This window comes from Gallus gallus, chromosome 4, assembly GCF_016699485.2.
Source record: "Gallus gallus isolate bGalGal1 chromosome 4, bGalGal1.mat.broiler.GRCg7b, whole genome shotgun sequence".
NCBI lineage: Eukaryota > Metazoa > Chordata > Aves > Galliformes > Phasianidae > Gallus > Gallus gallus.
Window position 1 is genome coordinate 5168011 of NC_052535.1, and position 27294 is coordinate 5195304.

The 27294-nt window shown below is 48.9% G+C and overlaps 1 protein-coding gene across 2 annotated transcripts in view; it reads left to right on the forward strand.

The window, feature by feature from the left end:
* Window positions 1-27294, forward strand: part of PCDH19 (protocadherin 19) — a 52653-nt gene that overhangs the window by 3458 nt on the left and 21901 nt on the right. The window contains exons 2-4 of one of the 2 annotated variants that reach the window (NM_001397770.1): window positions 1893-2220; window positions 19684-19742; window positions 22613-22785. In NM_001397770.1, the coding sequence (NP_001384699.1) occupies window positions 1893-2220; window positions 19684-19742; window positions 22613-22785 (560 nt within the window). The remainder of the gene's footprint in view (window positions 1-1892; window positions 2221-19683; window positions 19743-22612; window positions 22786-27294) is intronic. The other variant, NM_001098607.2, reaches the window with a different exon arrangement.

Genomic DNA, 27294 nt, shown 5'->3' on the forward strand with positions numbered 1-27294 from the left:
CATTTATAAGCCTTTTTGCACGATAGGGGAAAAAAAAAATCATCTGCAAATAAAACTGGCTCTGTGCTGTGCTATGGGGAGCTAATATAGCAGATTTCTTGCCAGCTCGGCCCATTAAACATGAATGGGATCAGAACGTATAAAAATCACGTCGTGGTGCCCCTTGCAGCTTCACGCGTGTGTATGGGCGCTGGGTTTGCTGTGACGGCTTAGGGATTAATGAAGTGCAGTTTAATTAAATAATTGGTCAATAGAGAAAGGACAACAAAATGAATGCCTGCGGGAAATAATTGGGATCTCACATTGCCAAACTTAAACATTTAGGTAAACAAAACAATTAAAGCTTCATCAAGCGTTGTTAGGCGACTCGGCGGCGTATAGATTGTTGGCACAACAGAAATCCCTGCCTCGCTCTGATTTATTGCCGCGCTCAGGGGAAGGCGCGGGCTGCTATCGGTGTGCATCTGATCAGCAGGAGTCAGCTGCAGAGGGAGAGGGGCAATGGATCACTCCGGCCCTGCTTGTGGTCACCGGGCACGCCGTGCTGTGCCTGCACTTGGGCTTCCAGTGCTTTATTTCTGAGGCTCCTCGCAACATCTGGTGGAGAGGCTTCATAAAACGTGTGAATTTACAAGGCACATAAGGTTATACGAGAGAGCTCTTCGGCTTGGTGGCATTTTCATGCTCAGGCAATTAGCTTTCTGGAACGAGAGTATTTGCCCAATATTTGTCTTTCTAGATAAACTGTGTTATTCATTCATCCTGTTATTTCGGCTGCAGCTGCTGTGTTTGGTGGTTGTTGTTTTTTTTGTAGTACATACTAAGCAGAGGGACAAACTCGTGGGTTTCAGGTGTGCAGCGGTACGAGCTGCGGTGTGCCCTCGGAAGTGCTGAGCTGCCCAGAGCTGTGCATGCCCCAGCGGGGCTGCGTTGGAAGGAGCAGCCCCAGCCCTCTGAGCTCAGCCTGCAGAGTTAGCACAAGGTGTGGTGGTGTGGTGTTCCTTCCTTATGTTCTCAGTGCTGCTTTATGGTAACTTCTTTCCCCCTCCACTCCCCCAGTGTTATGTAGAAGGCAACGAGACACTTCATCAGCTGATTCTTTTAGCAGGTGGGAAGCAAAACTGGGGAAGAAAGGCAGAGAAAAGCAAGCTTGCAGTTACCAAAAAAAAAAAAAAAAAAAAAAGTCAGGAAGGATCATTTCTCTTTGCAAAACACAGTTGTTGTCCTCCGATTTCCAGAAGACGAAAGCCTTTCCCAGCAGAAGGGTGTGTGTGCGTCGGGGGATGAGTGAGGAGTTAGGCACAGCTGGAGGAGAGGTTGCAGTGATCAGGTATTGCCAGGAGATAGCCGAAATACGAGCGCTTTGGATAGAGCGCTAATAAACAAACGGCCTTTGGAATGCGAGAAATAGAGCTTGCCAGCCAGGGCTGCTTCTGGGTCTGCTTTATTTACTGCTATGGAAAATGAACTGGGAAAAAATCCACTATTCATTTTGAATTTTCATTACGGGGACCAAATTAAATCACTTTAAAAATCCTTATTACGCATGGAAATGAATGCAGATACCTTTTTCAGTTCATGGATTTTAACATCTCCATTTTTCTCTTCTGCAGGCTGGACTTTACTCCCAGTCACTAAATATCAGCCATTAGAAACACTAGGAAAAAAAAAGCAGGGGCATTTCCCCTTCGCTTTTCATGTCTGACCCGAATACGTTACACGTAGGAAAATCGGTTCCAGATTGTTCTGTGCCACAAGAGCCCGAATGTGACGTAATGCGCGTGACCGAATCCTGAGCGGAGATGGGGCCGAGCCCGCCAGCTCTCCGAGTGCTCCTTTCAGGGGCAGAGTTCGGGATGCTCTCAGCTCTTCCTTTTTCTTCCCTCCCCCAGAATCGCAGAGTACTCCTACGGGCATCAGAAGAAATCAAGCAAGAAGAAGAAAATCAGCAAGAACGATATCCGCCTGGTTCCGCGCGACGTGGAGGAGACGGATAAAATGAACGTTGTGAGCTGCTCCTCCCTCACCTCGTCCCTCAACTACTTCGACTACCACCAGCAGACTCTGCCACTGGGCTGCCGCCGCTCCGACAGCACCTTCCTCAATGTGGAGAGCCAGAACAGCCGCAACGCCGGCTCCAACCACATCTACCACCACACTTTCACGGGGCAGAGCCCCCAGCAGCCTGACCTCATCATCAACGGGATGCCGCTGCCTGAGGTGAGTCCTGCCTGGGTACCGCCGGGCTGACCCGACGTGTCGGTGTTGCTGTGCGATGGGTGGTGGGAAGGGAGCAGGTGCTTGGCCAGGTGTTCACCTCTATCTCTGTTGGGAGAGGTGGACAATGTTGAATTGCTTCTTGTGGGTTCTGCATGGTCGTGACACATGTTCACAGGTGGGTGCTTCTCCCACCAGCAGCAGCGCCCAGCTGGGGGATGCTGGCGTGGCATGGCATGGCTCTGTGTGCTTTGTAACTGGACTTTGAGCGTGTTGACTCAAAGGAAGAGGTGTTTGTTGGATTGACAGGAGTTTTTACGAGGTCCTTAAAGCCTTTTTGGGGCTACTGCTTATCCTGCATCCCACTGGGGATGCAGCACACGTCGGTGTACTGCCAATGGGTGGTACCAACTGAAGCTGCTGCTGCGCTCCACGCTGTCCTCATCAGGTTCTCCTAATTCATTGGCTTTCCCGTACATCACAGGCGTCATTTAATGTTACTTGTTTGTCTCTCTTTGAATTATTGTTTAGTATTAAGCAAAACAATCAAAGGTTTGTCATGTTTCCTGCTTTGAACGGAATAACAAAGCTGAAAAAGCGCCTAAAATATTTATGGTTAGTGCTGTTCTGCGCTTGCGGTGCTGGTGTAAATGCAAAGTGATGCTCCTGGAGACTGTGGAGTTGCTTCAGATTCAGACTTGTGCTGTGGAGAACAGAGCCTGGCTTGCTGTGAGACAGCAGGGCTGCTGGAAACACTTGGTACTGGTGGGCCTAGTCCTGTACGATTTATCAGAGTGGTGATGCAGTGGGACAGGCTGCCCAGGGAGGTGGTGAAGTCCCCTTCCCTGGAGGTGTTCCAGAATCACAGAGATGTGGCACTGAGGGATGTGGTGGTTATGGGTATGTGGTTATGGGTGTGGTGGGGGTGGGTTGGGGTTGGACTTGATGATCTTAGTGGTTTTTCCAACCTGAATTCTATGTAGTGGTGAAGCACACCCTGCCCCCTGGTATTTTAGCACCTGAGCATAGAACCATTGCTTGTGGATGCAAGTCATAGAGCCTTGCTCTTCCTTCTCCCCAGACCTTGCGAGACAGGATACATTGCTACGTGCTGGTGCATGGCCTGCAGAAATGAATTTGTCTCTAGTGAGAAGCACTACGCTTTGCTGCCCTGGAGTGTCAACAGCCCTGTGAGCAGGCAGTGGGAGGCTCCCATCCCTGCTCAGAGCCCGGCTCCCTCCTGCTGGGTGCCCTCATGAGGCACCGTCGTGCCCCAGAGGGGTTCCCCAGCCATGGATGAGTGTGGAGCTACCTCCCGTGGGGCCGTGGACTCTCTCTGGGGATGCTGCAGTACAGAAGGGCAGGGTCAGAGAAATCCCAACTGGAGGCTGTTTGGATGTTTGTTTTGGGGTAGGAATGTTTTTTATTTTTATTTTTTGGAAGAGAGCCCCCCATAGTACATTTCCAGCTGTTACAAGGGCAGTTATCCCACTGGTGTTGCTGGGTGCAGCCCACTCCTACAAACCCAGTTGCCCCCCGAGTGTGAGGCGGCTGCCTGATGCTGGAGCAGCGTCAGGAGCCAGAAGTGACCACAGCCACCTCCTGACTGCCACACACGGTGTCTGCAGAACACGGCGCTGGAGGGAGATGTGGCCATTGTGTTACCACCCCCATACCAGGTTGTTGTGCATCACCACGTCACGTTGTGCATCTTCCTTATCTCAGCTTATGCATCATCCCTGTGTCAGACTGTACATTGCCCCATGTCATGCTGTTCATCTTCAGCATCTCAAGTTGAGATCACCCCCATGTCAGGTTGTGCGTCACCCCATGCCAGGTGCTGCCTGCAGAGGCTTCCCAGCTTCTCCATGCTCTGCTCAGGTGCACCCCAATCAAGTGCCCTCCTTCAGCCCCTTCCTGCGATCCCACTGCCCAAATCCTGCTCCTTGCAGAGTGCTCCTGCCTGTATCCACCGTGGTCTGTCATTTTGCCAGTGGTTGCTACGGGCTGTAATTATACCCCTGTGCAGATTGCTGTCAGTACATCTCCAGGTGAGGCTGATGGAGCAAAAACAAACCCGGCCCGAGTGCGGTGTTCCTGGAGTGATGAGCTTTCCCCTCAGCACATTAGGAGCATGTGGCGGGGCCGCCTGGCAGTGCCTGCAGTGACGAGGCTGCTGCCGCGTCCCCCGGGAGCCTTTAATAGGTGTCAGTGTCACGGAGATAGCGCTGATGCTCCACCTCGGAGTCACTTCTCCTCCCGCGCCAATGGAAGGCAACGCGCTGCTTGATGAGAGATAAAGCACGGAGGTAAACATGTCGCTGCAGTGTCACTTAGCATATGATGCTCGTGTTGGTGGTGAGCGGTTGCCTCTGAGCGGGAGCACTGTGCAGTGCCGTGCTGCTGGGCTGCAGTGCAAGGCTCATTGGCTCCACCAGCCTCAGGATGGGGATGCATGGGGCCACGGTTGTGCTGGTGCTAATGGGATTCCTTCCCTGGGCTGTGCATGGTGTGGCGGTGGCACCAAGTGTTCCCATCTGCCCTTGGCTCAGTTTGCAGCAGGGAGTGGGGAAGGCATTGCCAGTCAGTGCTGGTGCCCAGGACTTTCTTGCTTGCTGAGCTTGGGGACATCAGATGGGAGTCCAGTGGGCGCATGGTCGGATGGTGTGTGTAGACTGTTAGACTTTGTACCAGGAGATGAGGAACCTCAAGTAGTTGGAACCATTAGGCAGCTTCCTTGATAAAAATGCGCATTGCATTGGGGCAGTGTGGAAACCAGTCTGAATGCAGAGTGTTTTAGGATCACTGGGACATGATTTGCATGCAGAGCAGCCACCCTTGGGTAACACTTGCATGCCCGAATTTTGGCTTGAAAAGAACACTGTGTGTGTGCAATGGCTTTGCCTGTGTTCCTGCAGCCGTCAGGCACCCCGTGTTGTTCTGGGGGGCATGGCTTTAGGAAATGCCACCCCCCGGGTGGGACATCTCCCCTGTCTTGGATCACACTGGCTCAATGCCACCCCAATGGAGCAGGTCACCACAGAGCAGTCATTGACCCCTTAAGGTCAATGGCAAGTGGCACTGGGCATGGGCACCTCAGTACCAGGGATAGGATAGGGAACGGCTGCATTAGTGGTCATTGTGCCACAGTCCTTGCCTCGCCACACTCTGGCATAATCCTCACACTGATTTCACTTGGGCTCCTCATAGTAGTGGGGATTATTGGAGTGAGCAACAGTTGTGGGATAAGGCCCCGGTGGTTTCAGAAAGGCTTTTTACTACCTGGAAAGCGCTCTACTCGCCATAGGAAATGGTTTTCTAAGCACAATGAAACAATTTTCGTTTCAGGCAGCGCAGGCACTTTCTGCTCTGGCTATCTCGTGGTGTTAACGAAAGCACATTTCTACAACACACAAAGGTTTTTGTTTTGTAAGGAAGGAAATGAGCGTGGCTGTTCCTCTTTCTCTGTCATTTCTCTACTTGTCAATTCTTTCTTCCCCTCCAGCTTATCCTCCTCTTCTCCGCTAGCCTTAAAAAGCCCCAAATGTGTCTGTTATAATCACATTTTGTGTGTTACAACCAGAATGAATGTACTCACTTTAATATGCTCGGTTTGAGGAAATCAGTTTCTGTCTGGTATAACAGACAATTTGTTATAAACCGTGCCATTTAGGAGTGAAGGGCCTTGCTTTACTGTAACACTGGGGAAACGTCATGATACATAATTGGAAGGGATTTGGCTTGCTTCTCAGTAATACTGTGTATAGAGCAGGAAAAAAAAGGAGATAATTTCCAAGCCGGAGAAAGTTTGCAGTGCTGAGACATGCCAGACTGTTGAAATAAGGCTTATTTTAAGCAGAGATAATAATTAAAGCATTATCAGCAATGATGTTCAACTAGTCGGAAGAGTGCCTTCTCAGAAAGCGTTGCCAGTCTTGTTTTCTCCTTGGGAGGTCACTGTAACTCAGCACTTTTTTCTCTCTGCGCTGCACGGAGATGTGCAGGCACGGGTCACGTCTCTAATTAGCACCGCCGTCTTCTCACGCGTGAGCATCTCTGTCTGGCAGCTAATGGCAGCCTGGCTGCTCTGTGGGCTGCCGGCTCTGCTGCCCCTCTCTGCTGCTGGAGGTGGCCAGGAGTTGCCTGGGTTCCACCGAGAAGCCGTAGGATGGCTCTGCAGAGCCTTGCGGGTGGTGCTGGGTGGCTGGTGACACTTGTGCTTTGTGCCTGTGGGCTCTTGGAGGCTGGTGGTGGCAATGGGGAGGTGTTGGGGGTGGGAGAGGTTGCAGGACTGTGAGCACAGTGCCTGCCTTGGTGCAGTTGTTCCTGTACGGCACTGTGTCATCGGATGCTCCCCCTGGCACTGAGGGACAACATTATGGACGTGAGCAATGGTCTGTTCCATTCTGCGGTCTGTTCTATTCTGAGGACTGTTCTGTTCTGAGGTCAGCTGAACCCAATTGTACATCTTGTAATGTGATTGCTTCAAGCTGTCTGATTTGAAAAGTTCATTTGAATGCCTTGCGAAGGAGATAAGTGCTCCAGCTCTCATTGACGGTGTGCAGTGACTCTCGCCCATCACTCCTGCTCTGTGCCAGGCGTTGGGTTCGGCAGGTGTTGGGTTCAGCACCGGACAGCTCCCGTACTGGTTCCATGGGGGCACCGGGGGCATTTGCTGCTGGGATCCGTGGGGTAATAGTATACATTATATACTATATGTAATGTACCATATGCTTGCTATAGACTATCACAGAATGGCTTGAGTTGGAAAGGACCTTAAAGATTGTCTCGGTCCAATATATTTATAGAAGTATATGAATTTATATGTATTTATATAAGTACATGAAGTGTATAGGGTTGTATATTGTATAGAGTTATGTAAATAATTATATGCACAGTCATATCGTCTGATTTTTGGGTGGTTCTGTGTGGAGCCAGGGCTTAGACTCGATGATTCTTACGGGTCCCTTCCAACGTGGAATATTGTATGATTCTATATAATGAGATGTATGTAATTTATTTTCATACTCTTTGTTGGGGTTTTATGGTTTGCTTTTACCAAAAGTACAGCAGCCCATCTTGCTTTGCTGTTAGGAATTTTGGATTTGATGCATAATTCTTACTTGTCAAGTCTACAAAAAAAAAAAAAGCCTCCCATGAGTGTATTTACATATGGTAGATAAGGCTTTTCCCTTAAATTAGGAAAGACTTACTGTAAGCTTTTTAAAAATTACATCCAAAGGATGGTCTTGCACACTATTTATAGCCTTTTGTATAGTAATTTCCAAATTAGCTCTTGTTGTATCGAACAACACGAAGCCTGTGGCTGGCTTCTGTAATTTGTTTTGCATAAAGCACCTGCATGCAAAGGAATATTTAAGGCCAAGTGGACGTCTCCTTTGGGTTACCTTACACCACGCTCCTTGAAGGGGCCATGTTTTTGTCCTGGAGCCCTCCCAGATGTTTGGGGTCAGAAGACCTCAGCTAGGTGTCCTTCTGGCCCCTTTTCTTGCTTTCTGCTGGGAGTTCGATGGGCTGAGGATGGAGTGGAGATGGGCTTTGTCTCCAGAGGGTCACCCTGCAGAGCTGCCATCCCTTTCTGCCCTAGTGCTGTAGGGTTGTTATCCTTCTGGTTTGTCCTATGGTCAACCAATGTACTGCTGTTTGGGAATTCACTCCAGCGCTCCCTGCTTTGCCCTTCGAGAGCTGAAGGGTAGAAAGTTGCTGAGAGCTCCCCTGCTTCACTGCAGGGCAGGTGATGCTGCTCTGAATTGTCGTAGGTTTTACAATTCCCTTTGCCCCTGACTGTGACACAAAAAATAGCACAACGTGTCCTGGTCCCTGGCCTATCACGTTGTCAGTGTCGCTTTGGGATGGAGTGTTTTGAATACAGTGAAGTAGCCCAGTTGCAAAAGTGCTTTTCCATCCTCTGGCCCTCTCTTTCTCCCTGCCTGCCTTTTCCTGGAGATATTGTTGTTGCCCTTTGAGTTTTATACATAGATACATATGTAAATATAAATACATAACAGTGCCAGCAGCTGTGCCTGCTCCTGCTGCCCAGCCAGGTTGTATATGGGGCTGTGCACAGCCTCGCTTAAATAAATGATCAGATATTGTTCCCAGCAGAGGCGATAGTTGAGTTCCAATCATTTTCTGTTAATTAAAATACAGGATGGTCTTATTTGTAGCATAAATAGTTGTAATCTGTGTACCTATAAGAGTTTTAATTATAATTTAAATTAGAGCGTGCTTGCCATAGGCAGTGCGTGGGTGTGCGGCACAGAGCACAGACCCCATCCTGGGGTCTCTCTTACCAGCCCCAGCAGCATTCCAAGCCTGTTGGTGGTCCCAAGTGTGTTTCTATTTGGGCAACGTGCATTGCACTGGTGAGAGGTTTGATGGAAAAGAGGCTGTGGGATCATCGCTGTAGTGTCCCAGTGTGGCTTCCTGACCAGCTCTGGAGTGAAGCGATGGCTGTGCCAGCTGCAGCAGTGGTCAGTGCCCTGGGGGTGATGCTGGGGTGACCCCAGCAGTGCTCTGGGGATGTGTGGATGAGCTCTTTGTCTCTGTGTCCCGTTAAAAACCTGGAGGTGAATGCCGCGCCACCCTCACGGGGATGTGAGCTTGTCGGATTACACCATCTTTTGTAATGGCAGGTGTATGCCACAGGGCAGGTTTTAAAATTCCTGTGTTGGTGGATTGCATTAACCCATACTAAGTCAGGTATGTAAAATTCCATTAAGCAAAAACCCTCTGGCATTTTCTCACCAACGTGAGAGATCTGCAGGCTGTGCTAATGCAGTGCGCGCGCTCATCTATTAGTAGGATGATGGTTTTAAAATAATAACATTTATCTTTGGCGGCGGACCTACAATAGTGCACGCAGAGTCCAATTTTGTGAAAGGCTCTGCAGATGTTGCCTCATTCAATCTGGGTCAAAAGGAGTGCTTAGAATCATAAAGGTTAGAAAGAGATCAAATAATTCTGTGTTTTTATTGCTGAATAATGCACTTGGAAAATATCATTCACCATTATTAGACTAAGTGAGTACAGAAAACACAGGACTCAATAGTCATTTCTCACTATTGGCTGATTTTACTGTTTTTATAATGTAGCTAAATTCCCTGCTATTGATTGCGGCATCGATTATCGATCTGCCAATCTGAACGTAGCACTGGTGTGGGCATGTGGGAGTGTAACAACTGCAGAATTCTCTGCCTCTTCCTGCGGCACTCTGTGTGTGCAGACGGGTATATTTTGGGAGCTGTCTGTGCTCTGCAGTGATGTATAGGGCCCGGGGGCCCCGTGCCTGAATGATGTAGGAGCTGTGCGTGCGCTCAGGTGCACTGGGCAGTCTGCTGGAAAATAACCAGGCTGGTGCCACAGCATGGACATTGCTCTTCCAAAGGAACACAAATGAAGGAGATAGAACTGGAGGAGCACCCGGAGTGTGTGTTGTTTTCCATCCACTGAAGTTGTATGAAGTCCACCATGCAAACCCAGCGTGCCGGCTCCCTGCCCAGCTTCCAGGGTCAGATTCACAGCTGGGTGCTCTGCCATAGACCCACCGGTGGTGGCATTTGGTAATCAAATCCACGTGGCTGCTGGCATAGTCACAGTGCCTAGACCTGCATACCCTGGGAGAGGCTCTTCCTACAGTCCGCATGCAGCTCTCTGGTCCTGCCCCTTGCTTGCTGTGCAGGTGTCCCTGGTTTGGGGAGAAATAGGGCATTTTGGCTCCCTTAGTGTATAGCTCTGTGTTTGAAATGGGAAGAGTTTTGGAATCTGTTATAGAATCACAGAATCATGAAGGTCAGAAAAGACCTCTGAGATCATCTGATCCAACCATCTACTCGCCTGCACCGTGCCCATAACCACATCCCTCAGTGCCACATCCCCACGGTTCTGGAACACCTCCAGGGATGGTGACCCCAGCACTCCCAGAGCAGCCTGTGCCAGAGTCTGACCACTCTTTTGGAGGACTTTTTCCTAATTTCCAACCTGTTCCTCTCTTGTTCTCCGCACTTGGTTGTTGTCAGCATTAATATGCCATTAACACATGCTCATTAGGAGGAGAATGATGATACCCAGCAGAACATGGGGGAAGCCTTCATTAGGCACTAACATATTGAACCAAGCTGCAGCCTCCGCTTGGGGAAGCTGCTGTTCGGCGTCAAGTTTCTGCACCTTATCCACAATGCTCTGACAAAGCCCCTTGTTTTGCTGTGAGTGATGAGTGTGGCCAGCCTGGATCCAAACCCCTCAGGGACCTGACGTGCATCCTCCCCCAGAGGCAGATGGGAGACCATGGCTTCCTGTGTGCCGTCTCCAGGGTTAATGCGATGAAACCCACGCTGAATTTGGAGCTGCTGGGGGAACAGCTTTGCTGCGAACCGAGGTGTCACTTCTGCCGCTTTGCTTTTCACACCACGGCGATGTCGGAAGCGCCCGCCCGGCCTCGCTGCCTGCAGCCACGACCCGCTGCGTGGGGCAGGGTGATGTGATGCTCGTCCTGGGGTGACAGCGTCGCTCTGTCAGTAGGAGCAGTGCCGAGTTCAGGTGGGAGGAGCGTGCTGGAGCAGCATATATTTAAAGATTAAGACCCCGTTTGACGCGCAGATGTCTGTAGCGATAGGTAACAATGAGTGGACAACGAGGACCATATGTGGCTTTTAATCAGAATATATTCTAAATGGGGCGATTTCGTAGGTTTCCGCCGTGCCGACAGCTGTCCTCTGCGTCACCCCCTGTGATGGTGCTGGCTTTGCCTCCCGGTGCTGCCCACGCCACGCGGACCCGCGGCCGCGCTTCTGGGTGCCGGGTGAGCCATGTAAGCCCCGTGCGAAATGCATCATTCATAAACTGTTTAGTGCGACCTTTTGTACGGTAGCACTAATTATTATTATCACAGAAGCCCAGTAAACTAGACTAGTAATTATCAGGGATTTATTTGAATGGACAGCTAAGCTATTCTTGGCAAGTTAGTCAAAGCAGTTGTCATGACAGCTACACAAATGTGTCTTATGAATTGGGTTAATTAGGGTAATTAATAACTGTTGTTTTGCCCTTTTTAACAAGGTATTGCCTAGACACTATCAAAAAATAGCAATTGTACCTAGCAGATGTATTCTTCTTCCAGCAGCAGCCTTCAAATCGCAAGACCAAAGCGGTAAACATCTGGCACTTTGGAAGGGAAAGTGCCAAAACCAGGGTGCTCGAGGGTTCCTGGTAATCCCTCTGCTGAGCTGCCGTCATGTTGGTCAGCCTCGTTACTGCTGCTGTTGTTGTTGTTGCTTTAATTCTGTGCAGATGAATGCTTCTGTGGGTGGAGAGGGCAGCGCGGTGTGCTGTGACCCAGTGGCCGTCGGGGCAGGCTCTAAGTGACAGGGCTGAATGCCGGGTTTGAAGCCATTTGAAATGTCCGTGAGTTATTGCTGTTTTGCTCGTGCCTCATCGGGATGGCTGCCTGGTGCCAGATCTCCCGCTCCTCGCTCAGGCACAGCATCTGTTTCTTTCAAAACAAGTGTTTGCTGAATAAATGATTTTGGATTTGTCACTGCTGATACCGAGTGATCGGAGTAGCCAGTGCTGGTAATAGTAGAATAGGATGGAAGAGCCTCAAAAAGTGGGGGGGAAAGAAGTCATTCCCATCCCAGGGGCATCCCCTGCGTGGCACATCTGGGGACAATCCTGCGACTGTGACATCCCGCAGTGTGGGAGGGAGCTGCCAGGAAGGGAAGCAGTGCTCTGCATTCCTGTTGTTTCTCAGGCTGTGGTTATAATTAGCAGCACCACCAGCTGCAAATACAGGTGCTGGGAGACAGCAGGCACAGGTAGCTGAGGGTCACTGGACACCCCTGGGGCTTGCTGTCCCCGTGCCAGCAGTCCCCATCCCAGCAGTCCCCATCCCATGCCAGCAGTTCCCTTCCAGTCCCAGTGGAAGTCCTCATCCCATACCAGCCATTCCCATTCCATGCTGGTGGTTCTCCCCATCCTATACCAGCAGTTCCCATCTCATGCCAACAGTGCCCATCCCATGCTAGCAGTCCTCATCCCAGGCTGGTGGCAGTCCCCATCCCATGTCGGCAGTGCCCGTCCCATGCCATTGAGTGTCCCCATCCCACACTCACTCCTTCCCTGGAGGATTTGATGCCAGTTATTAAAAATGGCCCAAGCTGACAGATGTGACTCAGGAACATTATGTAAACTTTGTAGGAGAATGACCTGAATCCATGGCTGAAGGCTCTGGCTGGTTCTCCAGCTGCAAAAGAGCCTTGTCTATTTTTATCACCCCTGGGCTTTCAAAGCCCTCTTTTAACTACAGCTTATTTGATAACACACATCTTTTAAAAAGAAAAGAGTTAAAAAAAATAAAAATAAATGAAGAAGAAAAGGGGAAAAAATCCCAAAGAAAAACACCTCTATGGAGAAGGTATAGTTTTAATGAAGAAATATTTTACACTATTCTTCTACAACCTTAGGGCTAATAGCCTGGAACTGGTACTTTGGCTCCTTAAAAAGCCCAACAAGACAAGCCAATTACAGCCTCTGAAACATTTTTATTTTTAGTTCCTTGTAATAGCAATTCATCCTCGGCTATGGTACATTAACTGGGAGGAACACCAAGTCGCAAGGTTTTGGCATCTTTGTAATAACGCACGGGCTGTGTTTACCAGCTGGTTCCTATCACGGGGCGGCTGCCCCCGCCGCTGGGACGGATGGGAGATGGGTGACGTGGGCACAGAGTGGCACGGGGATGGCGATGTTGGCACAGACAGCCCTCGGAGCAGCAGGTTTGCCTCCGTGTCCCCATGCTGCCGCGCTGCGCTGACGCCTTCCGTATTTTTAACTCGGCTGCAGTGATTTTTTGGGGGGTTTTCCTTCTGAGGTGACAAATCTGTGATTTCTTCTGTTCCCCATGAAAGGTACCTCTCTGACCTGCTGCTCCAGAGGGTGAATGACGAGGAGTTTTATTTAGCTCTGGCAATGGGAACGTTGAAAAAAAAAAAAAAAGGTTCCTCTGTTATATTTGTTTTTTAATTCCTAATGGAAGGAGGCAGGCAAAGGACAGTTCTGAAGGGTTTTTTTAACAAATCTGTAAGTCATGCCCCATTACCCCAGGGCTGCTGATTAGATCCAGATTGTTTCTTGCACTACTTAAAGAGGGGTGCAGCCCTCGCTGGAAGCTGCATCCATAGATCCATGACACAGCTGCAAGTCGCAAGCACAGGTGATGGGAAAGGCCTGCTGGGAGGTGTATGGGTCCCCGTGCCCCTGCAGGGTACCAGCTCACAGCAGAGCGCCTGTGGGGAGCATTGACCCCAATCCTTGCTTTTGGGGGATCTCTTCCCCAAAAGGCACTCTGCAGGCAGGGGCTGCTGGCAGCCTGCTGCAGGCTGTTGGTTTGCCCTCCCCTACAGATATGCCCGCTGTAGGGTCAATGCTGTTTGTTGGGTTCTGCGGCGCCGGTGCCAGGCGGCTGCCCATGGCGGCTCCCGGCTGTGTGGCAGCAAATGGAGAGCTTTTACGCTGGAGGTGCCATGTGAATGGAAGGGGTTTTGTTATTGCCTTTCTGCTCTCCATAACGATGCTGTAGATTTCTGATATGTTGACAAATTCAAACGGGTAATATTATTTGCGGCTTTCAGGAGTGTAATTATGGCTTCATTGTGTGTCGCCGCTCTCAGGATTCAATCTGGGTTTCTAATCCTATACCCTCTTTCAAAATCACATCACTGCAGCTCCTTTCCTCCCGCCTTCGATCCATTTTCAGACCAAAATGAGAAAGCCCGTACTTATTTGGGGAGGGGACAGGAGTTCAGAGCGGATTAGTGGGTATGGCAGCGCCGTAATGCAATCCGTTTTGATACTTTTGCTCATTTCTGATGAGCGGGGTGATGCTAAAGGCTGAACTCTCCCAGTGATTTTCTGCAGTGCTTTTTATTTTATCGGGAGAAAATGGAGGCTGGACTCAGTTCCTTCAGTGTTTAATAACGTCCATCAGAACCAAATGCCCTTTATTTAAGCTGCAGTAATAATTAGAGGGTTGGTGGTGTTAAGCAGCCATGGAGTCTGGCTCTGAGGAACGTTCATTGTGCCTCATTAAATTTGGAATTAGTACTTAAAAGGTCAGAAATAAATATTCTGTTTATATTTCAGGGATAGTAAATCTAAATAGCTGCTGTGTTTGCACATCCCTGTCTCTGCTTGTTCCTGCTGAACTGAGCAAGGCACCACTCCATTTGGTTTAGGCAGCAATCAGAGTGTCTGCAAAAAAGCCCAACCCAAAAAACCAACCATGGTTTCATTGATCAAGGGCAGGAAAATGATCTGCTGTATTATATCTAATTATAAAACATCAATATCAGATGCTAAATGCACTTACTTTTTCAGAGACGCTGTGTTGCTAGTTTACAGTTTGCAATCTCATGTATTACAGGCTTTAGCAGTAAGCCAGGATATAGGAAAATGGCTTCATGGGGAGATGCCAGAGGTCAGATCCTTTTCACCTTTATCAGGCTTCCCCAGGTGTCTGCCTCTTAAATACCCCTTAATAATAACCACAAGTGTTCACATTTCTCCCTGTTCTTCTTTGGGGTCAATGCTTAGGGGCTGGTTGTTTGTTTGGGGCTGGTTGTTTGGAGTCGATTAATTGGGGCTGATTGTTTGGGCTGGTTGTTTTTTGGAGCCAGTTGTTTGGGAATGATTGTGGGTTGGTTGTTTGGGCCTGGTTCTTTGTTTTGGGCTGGTTGTTTGGGGCCTGTGGTTTGGGTTGGTTGTTTGAGGCTGGTTGGTTGTCTGAGGCTGGTTGGTTGAGGTTGGTTGTTTGGGGTTGGTTGATTGAGGCTGATTGGTTGGGGCTGGTTGTTTGGGGCTGGTTGGTTGGTTGAGGCTGGTTTTTTGATTGAGGCTGCTTCTTTGGGGTTGGTTGGTTGTTTGGGGCCGGTGGTTTGGTGTCAGTTGTTTGTTTAGGGCTGATTGTTTGGGGTCGGTTGTTCAGGGTTGGTTACTTGGGGCTGGTTGTATGAGGCTGGTTGATTGTTTGGGGGCAGGTTGGTTACTTGGGGCTGGTTTGTTGATGTTGTTTGTTTGGGGTTGGTTGTTTGGGGCTGGTTGGTTGCAGCACTTTTACTGGTGGTGGCTGTGAGGCTGTGCTTCGTGTTGCTCCTGTTCCCTGCAGGAAGGAGTCTCAGCCCACTTAGTTATTTCCCACGGGGGGGATAAGCAGCTTGCTTATTCATAATGACTTCCAGCCATGGCTGAGCAGGACTTCATTTGACCCATTCCCTCCTTTAAAATTATCCACGTTTCACAAGTGCAGCTTGAGTGTTCTCATGCAGTTTACACGTATTCTATATTACCCACAATATATCATGGGCTGTAAGAATTAAGTGTTGGCGAGATTTCCTAATGGGGAGCAGCGGTTTTATTACATATTGATTGCCTTGTATGGAGCAGGACTGAGGAGCAAAGGGAGAAGCAGCACCACCTGCCCTGCTTTTCCCATGGGAAGACCGTGTGTGTTTTTGTGAACCATTTGACATTCCTCTGGTCCTGAATGTGCCTGCAGCATGATGATTGGTCAGCAGACCTGTGTTCCTGGTGGCCACGTGCGTCCTGGTGGTGTATTTTGGGGGGATTTGCTCAAACTCCAAACAAGAGATGCACGTTGCAGCCTGGGAGAAAGGTCCACTTTGTTTCCTGGTAATAAAGGGTGACATGCAAGCTTTATTAACAAGGCACGTAGGGGAAAAAAAAAAAGGCTCAAGGGACAACTCTGAAAAAGTGGTGCTAAATGTGTCATTTTTGTGAAGCCGATTTTGTGAAGGGTTCCTACGCGCTTTGGCAGGAGGTTGCAGCAGGTTGGCAATAATTTGTAGGAAGATGGAAATGTTTTCACCCCGAAGTGAGAAGCGGAGATGCAGTGGGTCAGGGGTGCGGGGGGACGGGTGCCCCTTCCTGCGGGTCAGGAAGGATTTGGGGCATCCATGCATTCCTGCTGCCCGGGGAGCGATGTGACAGCCTGGAGCTGGGTGCTGGGCAGGGCACGCAGCCGCCCCTTTAGAGATGCTCATTTGTATGTTTTCCGCATCGCGGCTAAAACCCAGGAACAACAGGCCCTGAATTATTGAGGTGCAGAGGGACAGCAGCGTAACGCAGCCCTGATTACCCCCGTTGTAAGCTTCTCCCTGCAGCCCCTTTGGGTCCCGATGTCCGGGTCTGGAAGAGTTGCATTGAAGCTCTGCATCTTCTTTAGGGAAATGGGAGCCCTCAACAACAGCTGGGGGGGGGAACAAAAAAAAACCAATTTTAAAACGTCCCTGCTGATTGCTTGATTCTGAGCGTGTCTGATGCCGTATTTATATTTGTGTTGCTAAGGCAGCGGTTAGAAGCACTTTCCAAATTAGAGCCGGGCACTCCCTACGGCCCCAAGCACGGCCGCCCACTAAGGGCAAAGCAGTAACAGGGTCTGACACCAGAGTGCACAGGCTCCATGTAGATGCCGCTCAGTGCCCCCTCATACCTTAGCATGTGGCGTATTCACACAGCGTGGGGTCTATCCTGACGAGAGCTGAGCATCCTTCATGCTGAGCTGAGCGGGAGGTGAGAGTGGGCAGCGCTGGGGGTGGCCCTTGACTCAGGCTGAGGACCCTCCCTCTCCACTTTGATTTTTACTGATCCGATCATTAGAGAGAGTCAGCTTGTTTGCTTTTGCCAAAATAATGAAGAAAATGGGGGCCGGACTCTTGATGCTGCGAGTTATGAAGAGCATGCTGTTTCATCAGCACTACAAGCCTTACCTTGTCCCTCTTTTTTGTGCTTTGACTTTGTTCTTGGGGCCTCATTAAGAGAGGGAGCGTATCCTTTTCCAATTAAAATGTTGACATGTTGTAGACGTTCTCCTTCCCAGTCGTTTTGCCTCTGTTTGTAAGTGATTGCACTTGCAGGATGAACTAGATTTAAATCAAGTGAGCTTCGATTGAATAATGCAAACTATAAAGCAGCCCTCCTCTGTGAAAAAGCTCATTCCCATTTTATTCTCCCGGTTTGATCCCGGAGCCTGCATGGAGATCACCTTGACAGATAATCCCATAACTACTCAGCTACCGCAGAAGCCATCCGGAGCACACCTGGCTGCAGTCCCCGTTGCCATATTGCTCCTTGCCCTGCCGGAGATCTGGAAGGGATTTGCATGAGTAGTGCTTCTTTTAGTGATGTGCTGGATTTAAAGCCTGGGGACAGCTCCTGAGCATGATGAAAGTCCCACTGGGAAGTGGAGGGGGGAACGTGGCATCTCTGGCATTGCATCTTTGTGAGCGTGGTGGTGCGGAACAACCTGAGCAGTGGGTGATGCAGAGAATCTGCATAGGAAAGGTGTTATTTTAGGCAACCAAACTAATTCATAAGGACCCATTCATTAGGCAGTGGTTTTGCTGGGTTCAGGGCTTTGTCTTTCCTGTTGTCAGAAGTCAATGACAAAGCTCCCAGGGTTGTTGGCCATATCTGACGTGAGGGCTGGAGTTGGGCTGGGGCAGAAGCTGGGCTGGCAGCCCGGTAGAACTGAGTGGAGATGTTTCAGTGGGTTTTGGTGGGGTTTTGGTGATGTTTGGGTGGTGTTTTGGTGATGTTTGGGTGGTGTTTTGGTGGCACCAGGTTGAGCATTACCCACAGCTGGCCCTGTGTGCTCCATTGGATGCCAGTGCTTGGTCCACGTGCCGCCGGTGCATTAAAGCTCTGCAACATGTGGGCGTGCATTTTCCCCTCTGCTTTCCCATGGCTGCCTCCCACCCTCCCTCACTGCTGGAGATTCCCAGGTTGGCAGCACTGGGACTGATGGGCAGAATCACGATCAGAAATGTTCTGCAGCGCTTAAATCTTCACCGCTGCGTGTTTTAAAAATACATGTATATGCTTCCTGCAGAGACACAGAGCGCTTTAACAATCAAAGTCGTGCTGCAGGAACAAGGATGCAAGAACTGCAGGGACCAGTAGTTTGTGCAGTAAATCTCCTGCGTGACTCTACAGCAGTAATTACTATGTGAAAGTAATAACTGAGCTGTGCTGAGTGCTAGGCCAACTCCCCCGGCTCGCAGATCCTTGCATGTTTCTCTCTGGGAGGCTCCTGTTTGGTAAATTAGATATTGTGCTGTATTTCAGAAAAGGTCACACTTAACCAAGGCTGCCTTTGCTTTATTATCTCAGTACAGCAGTATAACCTCAGCCGGGGTACGATTGGATTTCACTTTCGGCTCTGCTGCAGCAACCCCGCTCCCTGCATCCTGCCGTTGTGATTACGTTAGCAGCAGCCTCTGCTTTCCTTTATTTATTGAGACATTAAAGATGCATGCATTTATTTTTACCATGTTCATAATTGCCATAAAAACAGGCCATAGCATCCCCAGGTGGCTCTTTGGAGGGAAAGCAGCTGCGGGGCTGCCTCGGGCTCCTGCTACCTTCCAGCCATGATCCCACCCTGCCACAGCAGCATCCCAACACATGGCTTCCACATGGCTCCCACTGTGTCCCAATGCATGGCTGTCACCATGTCCCACCACAGCTCCCACCATGGCTGTCACCATGTCCTACCACAGCTCCCACCATGTCCCACCATGTTTGTCACCATGTCCCACCACAGCTCCCACCATGTCCCATGCTTGTGGCTCTGTGGTCTCATGCCTGGTAGCACCCTGCTGTTCTGGCTTTTTTTTTTTCCCAACCCATTGTTTGTTTCATCCCAGCTGTGAAAACTGGGAGCCCAGGTTCTGTAATCTCAAGTTAAAAGACAGCATTTCAGCTGTGGTGTTTGTCAGTGGGCTTTGCCTGCAAATGACAAATCCATTGACTTTTCTCCCACTCTTTCACTGCCTTCCAACTTTTAACCATGCCACCCATTGTCTGCCTTTTTATTAATAACAGAGCCAATGTCTCTGCGAGTGAAATGATTTGAAACAAAGAAAAGTGCCTGCATTAAATTCTCTGGCAGGGGATTACCTTGCTGGCATTTACATATCTATGCAATAAATATTTTAACATGTTAATTATACACTAATAAGAAAAATACCTTTTGAACTTTCAGTCAAATTGACACACACAGAACCGAGTCCATCAGGGAATTAAAAGCAATTAGTTTTGTAACGGAGCATAGTCACATTGTTTCTTCTCTACAAATTGTTCCATGATCACCAGCCAGCCTGGTTCTTGGTGTAGGGCTCGGAGTCGTCATCTGCTGCTGTGTGGGTCGGGATCGGGGTTGCACTGGGGCATCTCTGGCTCTGGGGGGGACATGCAAGGTGCTGGTCCCACTGAGGTGGGTGGAGGTTGTGGTGCCAGGCAATGCCCTGGCCTGAATCACAGAATCACAGAATATCCCCATTTGGAAGGGACCCTAAGGAACATTGAGCCAACCAACACCAACTCCAGCAGAAAGCAGCCAGTAACTTCTCCCTTTTCTTTTCCTCCTTCCAGACTGAAAATTACTCCTTTGACTCCAACTACGTGAACAGCAGAGCTCATTTAATAAAAAGGTACGTAGGCTGGCTTGAAAGCGCTTTGGTGTGCCCAGCCAAATCCTGATTATTTAATGTTCTTTCTCACTGCGTTATATGCTACTTGCTTTTTTTAATATGCAAAACGTTTCCAGAGTTATCATTTGATTTTAAAAACAGTATTTACTGCCTATTAAGTCCCATTGCTCTTGGTTTGCAACAAAGGAAAGTCTTTTTTCTTCTGTTTGGTTCCCACACACTGGGAAGTTACAGCAAGTTAGGTAGAGTGCTGTTACCCTGACAACTTTAAAATTCATAGATTTTATTCTATTTGAATGCACAAGAACAAAATGATAGTTTTGGATGGTGAGTTTTCCTTATAATGTGAGGTGGGGGGGGAAAAATCTCGTTTGGGGGCAGGTAATTGGGTTTGTGCATGCTCACTGTTTTAGTCTGAATACTGAGCCAAAGCAGCATTTTGCTAGGATTTTCCTTCCAGGGGTAAAAAGCAAATCATCAGTTCAGTTACAACCTAGCAATTTCCCTTGGGTGAATTTAACCCTTTGCACAGATCCCTGCCTTGGTGTCCTCAGAGAGCCCACCGGTGGCAAAGATGTCACCAATTGCCTCACGCCTGTGCTGTCCCAGTTTAACCCCACTGACTTTACCTGGGTTGTATCATCTCCAGGACGGCTCTGAGCAGTAAAAAAAAATCCAATTATCTTCCTGGCCGAGATCCCATTTGTTTACATCTTAAAAACGTAAGGACTGTGGGAGCTGCAAGCACTTTGTATGAGCAACTTGGGTTCAGCTAGCGAGGGGCAGGGATATTTGCCTGCATTACGTGTGATGTTTAATGATGCTAATGCGACTGTGAGAGGTGGCTTGCCTGCGCCGTGTTGCTCATCGCAAGGCAGTCCACAGGCACCCTGAAAAAAAAGCAAATCTATTCATCTTTCCTCCTTCACACCTAACATAAAGGCAAGCAGCGCTCCCGCCTGCCACAGCGGGGTTTGCTCCGGCATTGTTTGGGAAATGCCGCTGCTGCCGCTTCCCCCAGACCTGCACATCCTTTGGAGAAGTGTCAGCCGTGGAACCGTGTTGTGTGGCTGCTGCATTATGGTCTGCTTCACTGCAGGGAGATAAACGCGTTGTAACGCGGATTGCTGCACGTTGTGAACAGCAGCGCCGTGTAGGACAGCGTTTCCCCTCGCTTTCTACCTTTGTCTTGTATCTTAAGTACAACGGGTGCCAGGGACGCTGTGCAGACATCTAAGAACAAAAATATTTCCTGTAGCATACCGTGGCATCATTTTCATCCCTAGCCTTTATGAAGATGTTGTAGCTCTTCTATCTCTGGTGAGTGAATCTCCTCCAATCCAGCACTTTAATTAATCTATTTGTACTTTTCCTGTGTTGTCTGCCTGCCTCTCTCACGTAAGGCACACACAAATGAATTGTAGATATGTAGTGCTTTCTTAACTTAAAATTCTTTGATGTTGCCTGGAATCAAAGTCAGTGGCTTCAACAGGGACATCTTTATTTAAAAGGTGATGTTTGAAGGTTTACCAATTTATATGTATTTCAGGGCTCCCCCCTCGTGTGCTTTGCAAAGCACCAGTTGGTAGGTGGTCTGCTTGGTTTCCGTGGAGACGCAAAAGGGCTTCACTAAGTAATGAAAATCTGCAGCTCCTCGGTGCTTTGAAGCACAGGCCGCTCCTCACGCCGACATTTCAGCCCAGATCTGCCAGTGAGCAAGTTCAGTGCAGCCAGATCCCCTGTGGGTACAGGTAACCCTGGGGGAAGGAGCCAGTGGGGCTTTGCTTTGTGCACCAGGCCCTTCTCAGGTGCTTTTCTGGCAGCCCTCTTTTGGCAAATGCTTTCTTTTTTCCTCTTGGCATCTGCCTTTGCTTTCTGTTGGCTCCAGCCCATGCCCACACTCCCAGAAAGTCCCACCCTGTGCATCTCGAGATGCTCCTGTCTTGCAGCAGCCAGCTATGTCAGGGCTTGAGGAGTGGCAGGAGGATCATCCATGCAGCTGTCTCTGGGCCCAGACTGACAGCCCCTTGTCCCTGGAGGCTCCTGGAGGAGAGCTGGGCCCAGGCTGCTGCCAGGAGCTGGGTCTCTTGGTGCACATGACCGTGCCCTGTCCGTGTGTCAATCCCAGGGCTCTGCGCTCATTGTGCTGCTGTTCCACAAGCCAGTGCCTTTGCTCCTGGCTTCCCACAATGCCAAGGACACCTGTGTGCAGCTCACCACTCAAAGCTCTATGCTGGTGGGAAGGAGACACACCATTGCAGTCACTCCATCCTGTCCTGGTGACATGCTGGTGTTGGCGGGCACCCCAGAGCCACCACTGCTCTCCTGTCCACGATGACGTGCTCCATGCACTCACATCACATCTGAGCCAGGATGCAGGTCTTCCTTTGCTTGGATAGCAGCTTCCTGCCCCACTGGGCCAGCCGCCAGGGTGGGGACATGAGGAATTTTGGACAAGCTCAGCCCTGGTGTCCCTCCTATGTTGACCTTGGCAGCTGTGACCACAGGGGATGTCAGGGAGCCAGGTTGCTGCCAGATCCCCTGAAGTCCCTGTGAACTTGGACCCAGAACCACAGGGTTATTGTTAAATATAGGAAAGATACCGTCAGAATGAGAAGAAATTCGCGCTTCCCGGAAGGCTTTTATTTTAAACCTTTAAGCGATTAGGACTTGGCCTATAACCTAGAGAATTAAAGTTGAGATCCTTTTATCTTTGATTTGAGGTAGCACAATACAAGGAAGCCTAATTGTGGAAACAGCTCGTTGGATGTGTGTGCATTCTGGTGGCGGCCCACAGCGTACGCGAGCGGCCTGCGTTTGGGGTGCGGGCTGATGATGGCAGGCCCAGCTCACTGCCGTGTCTCCCCCAGCAGCTCCACGTTCAAGGACCTGGAGGGAAACAGCCTGAAGGACAGCGGCCACGAGGAGAGCGACCAGACTGACAGCGAGCACGATGTGCAGCGTGGCCTCTACTGCGACACGGCAGTCAATGACGTGCTCAACACCAGCGTGCCCTCCATGGGCTCGCAGGGGCCCGAGCCAGGTGAGCACCGCCGCGACCCCGTATGCCTTAGCGTGGGTTAGGGATAAGGCTGTACGTCTTCAGTAGATAGGAATTAATCTTCACGCCGTGCCTGTCAGGTAAGCCAGCAGGTGGGATTATCCCGTATTTCACCCTGAGCAGTCATGTGACAGCGCGTGAGCTGGGATGAGAGTGGGAATTACCAGCTTCTAGCCTGGGCTCGTGCCTGCAGATGGAGGGCAGCTCCTTCCTGCTCCCCAAAATGGCTCCTCCAAGAGGTCAGTGCTGCTAGTTGGCCATCGCAGCAGAGACCAGCCCTGGTGGGCGAGGGATTTGCATCTCTTCCCCAAAATGCGCGTCATGGTCTCAGCTGTTGTGCGTCCCCACGTGTGCAGTTGGAAGATGAAGCCTTGATCTCAACCCTGGTGTTAGCTAGAGGAAACGAGTCAGAGGAGTTCAGCTGAGCCCAAGCTGTCATTTGTACTTGGACATGAATGTCGCTTTTAATGTCTTACTGATGCAAACATCCTATGCAAACATCCTGTCTTTTTCAATTAAGAAGTATGAATGCGGTTTGGTGCTCCAGCACAGGGAAGCCTCAGGGCGCTTGGCTATATCTTGAGATAAGCTGTAGCTGAGGCTCAAATGGAAGCCCCACTGCTAAAAGACTTAAGGATATGAAAACAAAATGCTGTGATTATGAACTGGTCTTCAGCTGTTTAATTCAATTCATGGTAAACATCATTAAAAGCCTTTGTTTTGCTGTCATAAAAGAGTCAAATGGGGGAGAGAGAGTTCTTGCCATCTGCGCCGTGGAATGTTTTATTTTTTTTTCTGGAGCGAAGCTGATCGCTGTATTAATTCTCGATAGAGTCTGTTAAATGGCCGTAGTTAACCCTGTAAGACTCTGCGAGCAGGGGGATGCAGAGGTCACCTACCCATTCCACACTGCCAGCCACGCTAATTGGAGAGGGATGGCATCCGCAGTGATAATGTATTTCCAGACAACCCTACTGTGGCCAAAGATGAAAAAAATTAAACATTTATATAACTGTACGGTGGCAGTTTAATTCTCCGAGGACCAGTGCTGTGTCAGAAAATGCAGGCTGATAGCTATCATTTATTATTCTTCTATTACAAAGAAATGCTTTTTCATTTTGATCAGGAGAGGGTTTCCTAAGACGTGTTTGCGGTAAGGGACGACTGTAGAAGAAAAAAATGTTCATAATTGATTCTTGTCCTGCCGAATGGTCTGAGCAACATCTGTTAATTTTTTGTCACATTTCTTTAGCAAAAAAAACAATCTCGGTAGACTGCAGATAGGGTTTTACAGAGATTACATTTCTGATAAGTCTGCGGGCTGTCTCTGTTGCACACCAGGTAACAATGCAGAGAATTTAAAAAGGAGTTGGAAGCAGAGCTCGTTGGAGGAGTTACAAAGGAAGTAAATTTGGTCCAATCCATTGCAACAAGAAATCCCTATTGCATGTAAAACATCCCCGAAAGAACAAGGAGTGTTTCCAGAAGGAGACTTCCAAAGGCAAACCAGGTGTCCATCCCGCTCCCCATGTCCCATGGGACAGGCTCAGGGTGCTGCAGGGACAGCCCCAAAGCGCCAGCTCTGCGTTGCCATCTGGCTGGACTTGCAGGCAGGGAGGTGAGCAGTCACTGGCACAGAAGCTGAAGAAAAGGTTAAAGAGAATATTTTCTAAGCTGATTTGTCAAGCAGTGGCTGTATGAAATAATCAGGAAAATCAAGACACTCAGACAACGGTGATAACAGCAGTTCCCACATAATGAAAGTGATGGTTTCGGCATGATAATTTTTAGCCAATTTCAGGCCAGCAATGTGGGGGCAGGAAGGAGAAAGCTCATTATCCAAGGCAGAGACACCCAGGATGTGGGCTGCCCGCCTCCCTGAGCGTGCTGTGGGATGCCTGTCATATAACCCAAAAGAGACCCATTGGGGTTTGTCACCTGGTCCTAACGATGCCCTTCCTGGCAGCCCACTGAGATGCCCTGGGCTTGGACCTCTGCTCATAACACCACGAGTCAGTCATCAGGGGAGAACTTTCAGGCTTTTTCCAGATTATCTGGGAATCTTTTTATCTGCTCTGTAGGTAATGATGGTTTTGCTGAGGCCGGATGCTGGCTGCCACAAATCCTTGCAGCTCAGTGACATCTTGATCTGAAGCCTGTTAATGAGGACGGTCCCTCCATGCTGGCACTGGGGGTTAGCATGGACCGGTTCGGGCAGTTTACTGAGGTGCTGGATTTCCTGCAGAAAGGAGTAGGAATGGGTGAAAACTCCTTTAGCATTCTTAAAATCAGTCTCTAGAGCCGTGGGTTCGGAACCTGGTCTTACAAGGCTTTTGGACTTGGGTGGGGAAGAAATGAAGGTTGGTTTCGTACATTATTATTGATATGACAGTGATGTTCAGACACAACTGGTTTCCCACCACCACTGGGCTGGAGGGGGCTTCACTGCCTCCATGCCAGTCTCTCTGGAAGGAACCCTTTCTCTTCCTTTTGGAAATGACCTAGATTTCCAGAAAAATGGCAAACTGTCATGCGAAGGGTGCCGAGCTTAAGTGGGCAGCAGCAGGTCATCAGAAATAGCGCCTGGAGCTCAGCCACATCGCCTGGTTTGGAAGTAGGACTTCTGCCCAGTCCCTCTTTACCTCAGGATCTTAATTATTGATTATAAATTCATCAGTTGAAAAGATGGCTTTAATTGCTCTAATATGTACCCAATTTGGAGTTCATTATTGCGCAGGATTGTTTTCCTTCCCCTGCTAATTGATACCAAATGGGACATTCAGGAATGCGGGCACTGGGCGCCGCTCCACCTTCCACAATTGCTTGGCTGCTGGTTAATTGTTTGTTTATTTGTGGAGGTGTTTATATGCACTTTTTTGTAACGTTACCCTCAGCTGAACTTTCCAATGGGTTTTGTATGAAAAGATTTGGAAGTGTCTGCTGGATGTCAGCGAGGTTTCATGTTGGCTGGAGAAGGCTGCTGGAGGGTGTGGGGAGATTCTGGGATACCCTTTGTATCTTGGCCAATTTCACTGCAGTATGTACTGCAGGATCTCCTCCAAGACCAATCTAGGAGGACTCAGCGAGTCCCGGTGCAGGAATTGCTGCATGGTGCCAACGGTGCCTCCAAGGGCAGAGGTGGGGGACGTGGGAGCTTCACCATTGGGTTTGAAGCTCCTGCTGCCTGTTCCTGCCAGCGACGTGGGGAAATCTCAGCGTGCAGCGTTCTCCAGCACCGCAGAGCATGGTGGTGCTTTTCCCGTAAGTGGCAGCACGGAGCAGATGTTTCACAGGGTAATTGAAAATTCCATTTTATCAGAAAGCATTTGCTGTCAAAAAGTTTTATCTTTACTTCAACAAAGAGGTTGATTAGATCCCTCAGGACCTGAATTAGCATCTTTGAGGCTAGATAGTCTGTTTTGTGATTCAGGTAGTTATTCCTCCCTTGGTTTTGCTCATACTGGGGCTTTTTTTTAATGCCTTTGCCCTCCTCCAAACATTTCGTTTGTGCAAGTTTGGCTTGTTTTCTTTGTGTGGAAGTGTACAGTCACATAGATCTGCTTAAATCTTTTCTACTGCCTTTTTCACCTTGCCTTGAGCCAGAAGCAAACTTGTGCTCTGTAAGTCATAGAAGCTCTTGCCGGTGTACAAATCAGAAAGGAGTTGTTTCAAATGTGTGCTTATAATGTTACAAGCAACAGATTTCAAACTTATCTTAATTCCCAGTCTCGGCCAGTATTTTTATCATTAATTGTGAAAATGATTGACCCAATGAGGCAGCGATTCACTGCTTAAGATAAAAATAGAATCCAAAGGAAAATGCAGAAATGATAAACACACACTAATCATGAAAAGGCAGCGTTAGAAGCAGTCACCGCAGCCATAAAAAAGAGAAAAGCTTTAAAATCAAAGTTTGGGGTTTTTTAAGCAATGCTTTATGTCGGTAATGTGTCTCTTCAGAGAATTGCTTCTAAAAGCATCACTTTCATTCTTCTGGTGCAAGATCAGCAGTAAAGGTTGGCATGAAATGTCATCAGTAAAGACCTGATCCTGCATACATTTACACATTTGAGTAACTTTGCTCACAAAGGTAGTTTAATTGTGTCTGGGTCTGATAAACTCCAGCAAGATGAAGGGTTCTTTGAGTAGAAATGGGTTATATTTAAATGCTTATGTTAAGTCTTCTTTATGCTATCGCATAGTATAGAAGTAGGCTTGAATGTAAAGGAGAGCTGGGCACTTGATATTCACTGAAACTTTTCATGCTGGTTTCATCCCTAATTATTCAGATACATTGTCATTTAGTGGATCAGGTTTTATCTAGAATATTCCAATTGGTTCTCATGCTCATCTCCATAGTATCTGGTGCGTTTCAGCCGTGAACTGAGAACATGGCTAATGGTATTAACTGTAGGCAAACACAGTTATTAGAAACAGCTGATTTTGAAATTAATTTCCAGCAATCATTCCACCGTCAACTCCCTTTTATTC